Source organism: Artemia franciscana, chromosome 5 (genome assembly GCF_032884065.1).
Source record: "Artemia franciscana chromosome 5, ASM3288406v1, whole genome shotgun sequence".
In the NCBI taxonomy this organism is placed as follows: Eukaryota; Metazoa; Arthropoda; class Branchiopoda; order Anostraca; family Artemiidae; genus Artemia; species Artemia franciscana.
The window spans coordinates 22,582,326-22,594,996 of record NC_088867.1 but is presented as its reverse complement, the minus strand read 5'-3'; the positions used below and the strand labels follow the sequence as shown (position 1 = coordinate 22,594,996).

Genomic DNA, 12,671 nt, shown 5'->3' with positions numbered 1-12,671 from the left:
AATACACGTGTTCAAATTTAAGGGACAGTTTAATGCTGATTAGTATAATTTTTTTTAATTCCTGCTGTTTCAGAGCATTTAGAGAGGTTCTAAGCCAACCATGGACATTTGGCTGTCACAAATGATTTTGCTCAAATGAGTTGGTGAAAAATAAATAGAAAATATAAATTTTCTCTTTTTTTTTATTATTTCAAGACTAGAATATCACAAAGCTGAGCATTCACATAGCTTGATTGTATTTTAAGCAAATACAATCCCTGATGGAGTTTTGTTGATACCTGTCTTAAATTGATTTGTCTAAATAAAATGGGCCTATAGCATTTATAGGACAGTAGTGGGACAACTATAGCAATTTTTTTTCAAATAATTATTGTTCTCTGGTCAAATTTGTGTTCCTTGCTAAGTGGTAGGCGCTTTGGGTTGGAACGCTTTGTCCAAGGTGTATAGGTTTAATTCCTGGCATTGCCAGTTTATTCGGTTTTGGATAGGGATTGGTGATATGACTAACCTCAGCTAGAATTGGCCCAACTTTAAATGAGTACAGATGGAAATCTAGGGACAGTAAGGAGGAAGGGCATGCAAGAGAATAGGCTGGCTGGTCCCTAGCTTCCTATTGCACTACCTGGCTAAAGGACCACCAGGTCCTTTACTGGCCTACTGACTTAGCCATGGAAACTTTCTTTCAAACCCATTAAATATAAGTAGAAATGAAGAATACCAGTGTGATGGTCCTTCCATTTCCCTGAAATGTGGATGTATGGACAAATTTGTGGGTCATGAGAGATAGCTTGTGAATGTAATGGGGGTGAATGTTCTGCAAGATTTAAAAATTTATGACAGTTGCTCAGGTTGGCAACTGAACACAGAAGTATAATTTTGTTATTTGTTTTTCTTTGTGGCTATTATGCTTATTTAATGTCAAGTATTTTAAAGTTAATCTCCTTTATTTTGTTTTTAATTGCCATGGCCCTAGGGCTTAAATACAATAAAACCTACTTATATCCATTGATTTTCTTTAAATAGATAGGAGTTCTGTGTGTCCTAGCTTCAGTAAATTTAAATGTAATTGTGAGACCAGGGATTACAAAGTAGGTGAAAACTTGCAAATGGACCTCTGGTATCAATAAAAATTTGTAAGAAATGGATATCAATTTAAAGATTAAAAAAAAACTGTTAGAAAACAAAGAAGACTAATGAATAAACAAAAGTATCCCTTTACAACCATTTAATGAATTGTCACAAATATTGGTCACCCTTAAGATTGAAATGAACAAAGCTTCAATTATGAATCCATTTTCCTTTAAACAGACTGAAGGGGCAAACCTCCAAGCTTTGACAAATTCAATCTCACTTTTGGGCAATCTCACCTTTCCTTTTCAAAGGAAACTTTCTTTGGATGTTTCCAATCCAACTAAAAACAACAGGGACAGCATCAGGTACAAGTGATCTTCTACTTAGCCTACATACCAAAGGGAAAAACATGCATCTTTATACTATAATTTACCTCCAACCTGCCTAATGTGTAAATATATAGCCAAAATTATGTAGTTCCAATGTATTCTGTCACCTGTTACCTTTTCTGCCATTCTTGCTTTGTTGCAATTGCTTCAATTAACAGGGAGTTAAAGGTTGAGGGATAGATTGGCAGAATCAACAGGTAACATGTAACTTCAGCTATATATTTCTATATTAGGAGGGTTGGGGGTAAAGTAGAGCAGGACTGCATGTAAAATTATGTAAGCTATAATTATTGTGCAATTATAAAAATCGGTTTTCTTAACAGATTTTTCTCTAGGCCTACAGGTCCTTTCTTTGGTTTATGCCACATCAAACATTGTATTCCCAGAGAAAAATAAGTAGCAACAAGCTATGTATATACAAGCACATATTATTTATCAATGAGGACTCTAGTGCTTATCTGTGACCCCTCAGTAATATTGACAAGAAATGAGCAACAGACAAAATGAAATTTAAATGGCTATCAGAAACTGGATACAGGCTTAAGGGGGGTAAAAAAAAACAGGGCTGTATAATTGAAGTTCAAAAATAGGTGGTGAGTTTTTAGTGGAATAAATATTTCCCTAGCAAATTTCAACTATAGGTCATGAAAGGAGATTAATGTGAAGCTTGATCATTTTTAAACAATAATATGCACATAAAGAAAGAGAGTATAGCCTAGAGGGTTGTATACTCAACCATGCAGCTTGCCAAGACAATTTTAAGCTCCCATTATAAACTATGCACTCATAGCAGCAAATAGCAGCTACATCAGGCTAAAGGACCAATTACTACAACTTATCTTGAGGTTTTTGTGCAAGTCAACATGGGATTTGTGTTTTATTTTGGTGAGAATAGAAAAAGCATAAAAGGCATTTCTGACTTAAATTCCATACTTTACTCATTGTCAGACCTTTTGCCACTGTTGAAGAAGCAGCAAGCAAATTCAAGTGTTTTGACTCCCTAGGTAGGCTAGTTTGCTTTATACAGGCATTTTAGCTAATATCTTACCTCATAATGGCAATTTTAAAAAGCAATTTTTTTGCCCCTGTATAATTAGAGCATATCTAAAATTTGAAGGATGTTTTTTACCAGACAGATAAAAGGTAAAATTCTAGTTGAGTTACTTCTTGCTATCTCAGAAAGAAGTTAGGTTAGGAAAATGAAACTTTCAGGGATGGGTCTATAGGCTAAAGTATATCCTGGGAAGGTATTTTAAAGTACCCACCTCCACTTCTTCTCCCTCTAGAGAGCCCTAAAATTTGACTCCATGACAGGTCTATACCTATTGAAATTTTGACAAAACAACATTTTACCTTAATTTTCAGGTACCATTTGCTTTTTCTCTGCCTTTAGTTCTGAAAATTCAATTCCTTTTATTTGAGTAGAATTCTGAGCCATATCAACATTTTTTTTTTCAAAATTTAGGAAATGTTTTTTCATATCTTTAAAACCTTATAAATTGGGATTGAGCAAAGTTGTTAAGCTGAGAACAACTTTGTTGTACTTCATTTCAGCAGAAGATCTATTTTGTAAGGTTTCACTTTTATAACACAGATAGCCTATTTTTGAAGGTCATCAAGGGTCAGGGCCCTCTAGAGCAAGAATGAGTAGAGATATGTACTTTGAAATACCTTCCCAGGACATACTTTAGCCTGTAGACCCATCCCTTAAAGTTTCATTTTCCTAACCTATCCCCTTTCAGTAATATTTCAGAGAAAATTTCAGTGATATTTATATCACTCATATATTTCTCATATTTTATATCACTTTATATTTCAGTGATATTTTTCAGAGAAAAATAATTCAAATTTTTTCTCAAACGAAGCTTGATTTTTAAAAATAAATGTATGTTTAACAGAAAGCAACTGACATCATATGAAATCCAATAAAAAAAAAATTCATGGAGAATAAATAATATCTGCCAAATATTTAACCTATAGTGAGGTGGCATAAAAGATTATTTCTAAATTTAGAAAACCCAGTGTTATGGCAACAACAGTATGGCAAATCAACAGGAATTGTCTTTTCAGAACTAAAGCCAGAGAAAAAAAAACTGATAACCCAAAATTTCAGGACCATTTAGAGGGAAAAGAAATGGAGGTAGGTACTTCAAAATACTTTCCTGGGACATACTTCAGCCTGCAGACACATCCCTGAAAGTTTCATTTTCCTAACCTAACCTCTTTCAAAGATAGTCAAAAGTAGCCAAAGTAAAATTTTGCCCCTACTTTATGTTAAAAATCTAGTTTAAACAGCAATCTCAATGAATACAGACTATATAACTAGGGAAAAGGGTAAAATTGGTGTAAACAGTATTACTGGCTTTCATATAAAGTGAATATACCACTTGATGCCTGTTTTAATGCTGTTTACATATATAATAATTGCTTTTACTGCAAATTCAGATTTAAACAATTTTTGGCCTCTTAAAAATGACCTAAATATGGGGTATAAAAAATCTGTAATAGATTAGAAACAAATTTGGGCTATATATTTGCACAACAGGGGGGGGGGATGGGGGTAAAGCATAGCATATATTAAATAAGTAAACTAATCTTTGCCGTATTTTTTTTTATGTGTTTGTGCACATTGAATTTTAATGAGAAGAGAAATCACCAGTGCAACAGCACAAACATAAAAAAATACACCAATGGTTAGTTTACGTATTTAATATATGCTATGCTTTACCCCCCACCCCCTGATGTACAAATATATAGCCCAAATTTGTTTCTAAGCTATTACAGATTTGTAATGACCCCACATATAGGTCATTTTTAAGAGGTCAAAAAGTGCTTAAATCTGAATTTGTGGTAGAAGCAATTATTATATTTATAAAGAGGATAAAAAAGGGCATGGAGTGGTATATTCACTTTATTTGAAAGCCAGTAATACTGTTTGCACCAATTTTACTGGGAAAAGAAGCCAATAATTTTTAGTTTTTAACTAACCTATAATATAAAGTTACAAACCAACCTATAATTTTTAATTTTTTCAACTAAAAATTATAGGTTGGTTTAGAAACTAAGCCTGTTAGATTTGGTATTATTAGAATAACTCACCAATGTGATAGCTGCCTTCCTGAGAATCAACGTTTTTAACAACATAAAATTTTTCTTTTCATTCCTTATTAAGCTTAGCCTATGCAAGATAGGCCTAGAACACCAAAAACCCTCTAAATCCTAAGGAATATGCATAAGATTACTTACAGGTCACTGAAAAGCTAAGATTATTTCCACTAGGCCTATTTACAATTTCCTTGTCTTTTCTTTGATGATGATGATGACGAATTTAATCCTCCTTCTCACTGTCGTGACTTGAGGATCATGCACTTTGGATGAACACTGCTGAAATAAAGAAAGTCAATCATAGGGATTTATCCCTTGAGATCTTGTGTAAGAATTCAACTATTGCTGAAATCACTGTTACATTCTCATCAATTGCTGCTGAGCTACCAAGAAGATCATGGTAGTCTTTAAGTTTGTTTGCACACATAAGATCATGAAGTTTTTGTCTATGCCTGTCAGTGACTGGGCACTGTAGTAGAAGATGATTTACTGTTTCCACTTGATCACAGTAGCTACACTTTGGGTTTTCATTATAGAAGCGGGCTAAGTATGAATTTGTTCCTACATGTTCTGATCGCAGCCTGAATAGTATTTTGCCCTGTTGTCTTGATATCTTACTGTAAAGTTCTTTTTCAAAAAACTGCTTTTGTTTCTTGGTAACAAACCAGTTTGAACTTTTAGCTTGATTATTTATGAAAGATTCGTGTTTTAACTTCTGTATAATTGAACTAATAGCATATACTATTGATGGTGTTACAGCACTGGATGTCTCCTCTCCTGATATAGTTGCATCTTTAGCTGCCACATCTGCTTGTTCGTTTCCTGGTATGCCCATATGACCAGGTATCCATTGAAGGGTTAAGTGTATACCCATATTGACAACTTCTTGTAATGATGTGTGGCATAACACGGTTTCTGGGGCTGGTTTCTTAGACCAATAAAAACTTTTAAGGGCCGAAATAGCACTTTTGGAGTCAGAGCAGATTCTTACATTAGCTCCCAGGGTAAATGAGAGAGATGCAAAGTTTGCAGCCTTGGTCAATGCAATTACTTCAGCATCAAATACAGTCAAGTTTCCATCAAGCTTGAATTTCTGCACTATGGACTTGGATGGGACAACAAATGCCGCTCCAACTCCATTTTCATTTTTAGAAGCATCCGTATATATGTCAATATGGTCAGTAAAACTTACTTCTGTGAGGTACTTAAACGAGTTTGCAAGATCCAGCCCTTCCCAGAGTTCAAGGTCTTCAAAGAACTCTATACTCTGGTAGTTCCATATGGGGGTGGGTATTAGATCTCTTGTATGAAGCATTTCGGATAATTTGGGCTCAATGCCTTTTTCTCTAAGAGCATTAATGCCAGCTGACCAGCCATTATTTTTATTTGTTGAAAGCCAAAGTTGTCCATGTTTCAGCAGGCAAGATTTCAGAGGATGATTTTTTTCAGTCAGGCTTATTTTCTTCAGGTGTTTAAGTCCACTGATAAGACGTCATACCTCTAAGTCTTCTAGGCCACTTTCAGATATTAAGAATGTTACGGGTGTGGTTTTTCGAGCCTGGAATGCTATGCGAAGGGCAGAATTCTGAATACCCTCCAGTTTTCTGAGGGTGGTTTTACTGGCTATTTGATAGATTATTGAACCATATTCCAGTTTTGGCCTAATGTATTTTGTGTAGAATTCAATTAAGAAGTCACATTTGGGACCCCAACTTGTGGCAGACAACATCTTCATTATATTTAACCTCCTAATACAGGCAGCTTTAGTTTGATTTATATGAGTTCTGAATGTAAGTCTCCTGTCAAAGTAACACCCTAGCCACTTGATTTCATCAACAACATCCAGTAGAGTACTATTTAATGAGATTTTAGGATTATTGACTTTTGTTTTCCTAGTAAATATCATTACTTTGGTTTTCTCTACTGAGAATGAAATATCTGCTTCCTTAGCCCAACGGCTTATCTGATTGAGTGAATCTTGAAGAATTGATTCTACTTCATTAACTGATCTACCAACAGCCCAAAGACAATTATCATCCGCAAAAATACCCCCTCTGACGTTTCCAGTTTCAATGGGGATGTTAAACTCACTAATGTTATAATAGACAGGACCCAAAACTGACCCTTGAGGTACCCCTCTTTTTCTGTGTATCAGATTTGATGATGCAGCTTTTCCGAAAATGACCTTCATATCTCTATCCTCAAGGAAAGACAAGGAAAAGGCCAATAATCTGCCTCTTATCTTTGCTTCAAGGACTCCATCCAAGATTTGACGATGGACCATGGTCTCAAATGCTGCCTTTACGTCCAGAAACACAGCAACAAGGACTTTTTTATTTTCTAGGGCATATAGGGCATCATTCAGGAACCTAAACATGATATCATCTGTGTTTCTGCCTTTTCTGAATCCATACTGAATATCTTGTAGCCCTTTATTTATTTCAATCATTGTGGTCAATCTTTGCTTGACAAGTCGTTCATATATTTTCCCAGCAACAGGTAGTAAGGTGATAGTTCTATAGTTTTCAATCTTACTTTTATCTTTACCTTGTTTTGGTATGAGTTTTACTGTACCGTCTTTCCATGATTTGGGGAACAAGCCATGATCCCATGTTTCATTTATGATGCCTAGTAGAATTTGCACCCAGTCTATTGGTAGGTTTTGAATAAAATGAGGGTAAATGCCATCATCCCCAGGCGAAGTTTTTGGGAGTGACTTGATTACAGTAGTCAATTCATGGAGAGAAAAGGGGCTGTTATATGGTATGTTGTTGTCTATCTGGGACATGCGCTTCACCTTGGATTTTTGAGCAATGGCTTCTTCAACAAAGGGGTCCTCAACACTAACAATGCTTGCAAGATGCTCTGCAGCAGCATTTGCTTTATCAATATCTGATATTAAAAACCTGTTTTTATAAACTAAAGGTGGGTTTATAGTTTCTTGACTGTCTCTGGATAACAGTTTCTTAATGGTAGTGTATGTTTTAGTCACTGGTGTACGAAAGTCCAGACCATCTAGGAATTTAATCCATGAATCTTTTTTTGCTGTAACTATTGTCTTTTTGAGTCTTGCATTATTTCTTTGCATTTCTACATACAGCTCATAGGTCCTATATCGCTTGTAAAGCCTTTTAGCTGTATCTAAATTATACTTGGCAATAGAGCATTCTTTGTTCCACCAAATTGTGACTTTATGATGTTTCCCATCTCTTCTGATGTGAGTAGCCTCCTTTCCAGCTTTTATTAATAAATTTTGGAATATTGCAATTTTTTCATCGGTGTTAGTAGTTCGCTCTAGTTGGACATTCACATTAGATCTATTAAGTACATTTCTAAATACATTCCAATCCATACATCTTAATTGAGACATTGATAATCTATTGCCATCAGTATTTCTATCAGGATTTGGCACATGATAATTTTTATCTAACTCTAGCAGGATAGGGTTATGGTCACTATATAATGAGCTGTCTTCACAACAGGATATGTTTGATCTATTCAAAAGTGCAGGGGAAGAAAACATCAAATCAATTGTGGTATATGAGCCTGTGTTACTATTAAGTCGAGTTGGTAAATTCTTTGGGGTTAGGAGACAAATATTATCACTATTCATCAAAAGTTCTTCTATATGATTACCACTTCTATTTGTAGTTCCACAATTACACCATATATTAGAATGTGAATTAAAATCACCAACAATGATAAACATGTCTCTTGGGGGGATGTTTGTGACTATTGTAGACAAAACATCACTAATTTGAGGAGAATCACCTTGAGGGTTATACACATTGAATATATTAACAGTCATATTTTTACTTAAAAATACTCTACAGCCCTGAACTTCAATTTTATCAAATTTGTCTAGGTATTGGGTTCTGATTGGAACAAAATGGATATTTTTCTTTATTCCAACTAAGATTCCCCCTTTATCTGCATTGATTCTATCCTTCCTTAAAATGTTGAATCCTTTAAAAGTTGGGTTAATATGGGGTTTAAGATGTGTTTCTTGTATACAAAAGATGTTTACACCGTTCATAAGGCAATAGTTGACTAGCATATCTTTATTTGTTTTAACTATGGATCTTGCATTCCAGGATAATAATTTAAGGGAACTGGTCATTTTCTTGTACATTCTGAATTGACTTGGACAGCATCTACTTCACCAATATTTAGGTTTATCAAAAAGGAGCATACCTTTTGGATTTTTTGAGATAGACTAAAATTGTCTAATTTTACGAAGTCTTCAGAAAATACCAATGAAATGGCCATTTTAGTCATAATTTCTCTTTTTGTCTCTTTAATAATTGCATCAAAAGTATGGTTCAATGTTGAGTGGGTTGAGGTGCTTTTCTTATAGGCTTCTTTGTGTAAAGCTTGTGCATAAGTTTTGTGTACAGCAGAGGCTCTTTTATACCCTGCTTGGTATTTTTCAGCAACATTTAGTATTTGCTGATTTTTCTGTCTTTCAGGGCAGGTTAGAGAAGTTGATGAATGATTTCCCTTACAATTAATACACCTATATTTAGAAGCCCTGCTCTGGGCATCCTCAAGTTTCAATGGGCAATCCTTGGATGCATGTTGACTAGAGCATCGCAGGCATGTAGAATGTTCTGCTTTACAATACTTAGCAGTGTGACCATATTTTTGACATTTGAAACACTGTAAAACTTTTCTGTTATATTCCTTAACTTCTCTTTCTCTTCCAAAGCATGTAACTTTTGGGGGTAGAGTGTTGCCACAAAATGTAATTAGTACTGACAAACTATCCTCTAAGATTTTGGATTCTCTATTGAAACGTTTCATTCTTTTTGCAGATTTTACAGTCACTGTAGAGTAAACACTTTCAATAATTTCCTCTTCAGATAAGTATTTTGGTATGCCTTTGATGACACCTCGAGAGATTTTTTCCTGTAGTTCAATTGATACATTCTGGTCACAAATTGAGTTTAATGATAATAGTTTCTCTGCTGTATTGTTGGAATCTACATGTATGACCATTTTTGGAATTTTACTGAATATTTCAAATGCAAACTTTTTGTGACCAACCACACTAGTTAGGAATTTAAAAACTTTTGAGTCTTCTGGGAATTGCTTTCCATTTTCATTTAGGGACACTTTCACTGCAATAGGAAAAATCTCATAATCAGGAATATATTCTTTTTGTAGTAGCTGGTGAGCATTGTTAACACTTTGGCTTCTTTTCTCACAGTTTTGTACCTTAGAGGTATTAGGGGAGTGGTTTTGCCTGGGTGAACTACACTGGCTCATACTGTTTGTGATGATTCCTTCAGCTGCAAAAGGATTGATAGCACTTAAATTTTCATTACAGTCTTCCATCTGTGGTAGTGGTGGGAAGTCTGGGTCATTTGCCCAAGATTCTGGAAATCTGTTGTTCATTCTCATAGGGGATAAGTCAGGCAAGTGATTCAATGTGGGATAATTAATTGGAGATAGCTGAATTTGGGTTCCAGTCACTGATGATGGAGCAGTAATGTACACCGGTTGCCCATTTTGAAGAAAGCCATAGATGAGCAGGTTGGAATTAGTGATCATATTTCTATCAGGTGGTTCTGACCCCATCACTTCACTTGGCAGTAAAAACCACTTTTACTAAGCCTAGATTTGACAGATTCCTTACTTACACAAAAATAATTCAGACTTCAAGAAAAAGATTATTAATCCTACCGTTTAATCTTTTCTTCCCTTGTCTTTTCTTTAGACTAAACAATTTCATATTTCTAAATTTTTTGCCATTGAAGCGTTCGATTCGCAATTCTGTGTTGACTTTCTAGGTCAACTTTTTACTAAATAAAACGGCAGCAGAGAAAAAAGTCAACTTTTAAGTTGACTTTTTCGAGTCGATTCGAACGCAACTCAAATGACGTCAGAGATTAGTCGGATTATCCCCTCGATTACTTGTCCGTTGGCTTGCACTTGCTAACCCTGAAAAAAGATTACTCACGATAAGTGACGTCAAAGTTACATATTTTTAAAATGAATGAACATGTGAAATCGCTTACCCTAAAGAAAAGACAAGGAAACTGTAAATAGTGGAAATAATCTTAGCTCTTCAATCAAATATTGCGTACCCAGAGAAAAATAAGTAGTAACAAGCTATGTATAGCCTACATAAGCATATGTTATTTAACAATGACTTCTCTAGTGCTTAACCATGACCCCTCAGTAATATTGACAAGAAATGAGTAACAGACAAAACAAAATTTGGGCTAAATGTCAATCAGGAATGGATACAGGCTAAACCAGGCCAAAAATAGGGCTGTATAATTGGACTTCAAAGAAGTTGGCAATTTGTTAGTGGAATAAACACTTCCCTGGCTAGTTTAGGACTTGTAATTGATGAGCCTACTGAAATTTTCCAATCCTAAACAATAGAAATATTTTCAATTGTATAGCAGAGTATTAAGACAATATAAGGTAAAATTCTAGTTAATTAACTTCTTGCTATCTTGGAAAGGGTTTAGGTTAGGAAAATGAAACTTTCAGGGATGGGTCTAAAGGCTAAAGTATTTTCAAAATTTAGGAAATGTTTTTGCATATCTCTAAAACCTTATAAAATGGGATTGAGCAAAGTTATGAAGCTGAAAACAATTTTTTTGTACTTCAATCAAGCAGAAGATCTATTTTACAAGGTTTCACTTTTATAACACACATATGTTGTTGTTGTTTATTTGACATTTGAGCAAATCAACCACTCATATATGTGCAATCCTCTTTTGAAATTTGGGCTTATGAAGCCACATCACTTTGAAAAACACACAAATAAAATTTTGGCAAAAGCCATGTCAACACTTAAGATATCTTGGGAGTGTACTAAGAAATTATACAGAGTGTTCTTGCTTAAATCACTGGCACTAGTATGAATATCACACCTCTATTCTGCTAATATTGCTTAAAATATCTGTGAAAAGAAACATATTCAGATTTAAATAAAGCTAAAATACAAGAATAAATAAATAGATAAAAAGGTCAATACAATAAAAATAAAAGTTAATGCAGTTACTACAATTAAAACATCTATAAATGGAAATATTAATACAAAAAAGAAAGGTCAATGCAATGAATATAAAAGACAATACATTATAACTTAAAAAAAAAAAAATCAGAGAATGTTATGTAGATTACAACTCTTTATATACTTGGTCAACAACGACATAGTCTTTCTATGGACCCACTTAGGGGACTTAGCCTGGCCTAGGATTGCTCTCATTGTGAAAGCACCAAAATACTTTATAATTTGGTTTCTAAATAAATTTCTTTGTACTTCATATTGTGTGTACTTCATGAGAATATGCCTAACATCATCATACTCATTACAAATATCACAGAAGGGCAAGCTAACTCTCCCCCATTTATGTAAAACTGAACAGGTTTCAGCATGACCTGTTCTCAATCTAAAAACAGTAACAGCAACAGATCTAACATCATGCACAAGTTCATCAGGTGGTGCCTTATAGTCATAAAGTTCTAAAATTGGATTTATGCAACTTTTATTAAAATTATTAGTCTCTCTATCACATAACACCATATAAATACATGTAAAATATTCATTTTGAGTGGGTTTTACACATATACTCTGACCATTTAAAATAGCCCACTTTGCCATTTTATCAGCAGATTCATTTCCCACAATTCCCACATGTGCTGGGACCCAGACTAGAAATATATTATTTCCCACAAGCTCTAATGACCTAACTATTTGGTGGATATTACAAACTAATTCACGACTAGGTTCACACTCATTCATCAGGTCCTTAAGGGCTGATCTGAGTCAGAGCATATCATCCAACTCTGGGCATACCCATATGATTTAATAAATTCCAATGCCTTGTATATAGCAATCATCTCAATTGAAAAAATAGACAGGCTGCCTGGTAACTTAAAACTACATGAAACTGACATACTGGGGACCACCACTGCACAGCCAGCACCCTTATCTGACTTGGAACCATCAGTAAAAATTTGTATATAGTCTCTTAAGTGATCAGTTTGTCTTAGCCAGTCATGTTTAAGTCAAGTTATTATTATCCCCACGATCAGGTACACAAAAATACACATTATTTTTTATTGCACATAGCTTATTCAATA

General features: G+C 34.5%; 2 protein-coding genes across 2 annotated transcripts in view; both read right to left on the bottom strand.

Moving 5' to 3' along the window:
* LOC136027119 (ORM1-like protein 3) overlaps positions 1–12,671 on the bottom strand; it is a 62,826-nt gene that overhangs the window by 36,782 nt on the left and 13,373 nt on the right. The window lies entirely within an intron of this gene.
* LOC136027701 (uncharacterized) lies at positions 4,864–5,880 on the bottom strand. The gene has a single exon (XM_065705152.1). The coding sequence runs from the start codon at positions 5,878–5,880 to the stop codon at positions 4,864–4,866; it is 1,017 nt and encodes a 338-aa protein (XP_065561224.1).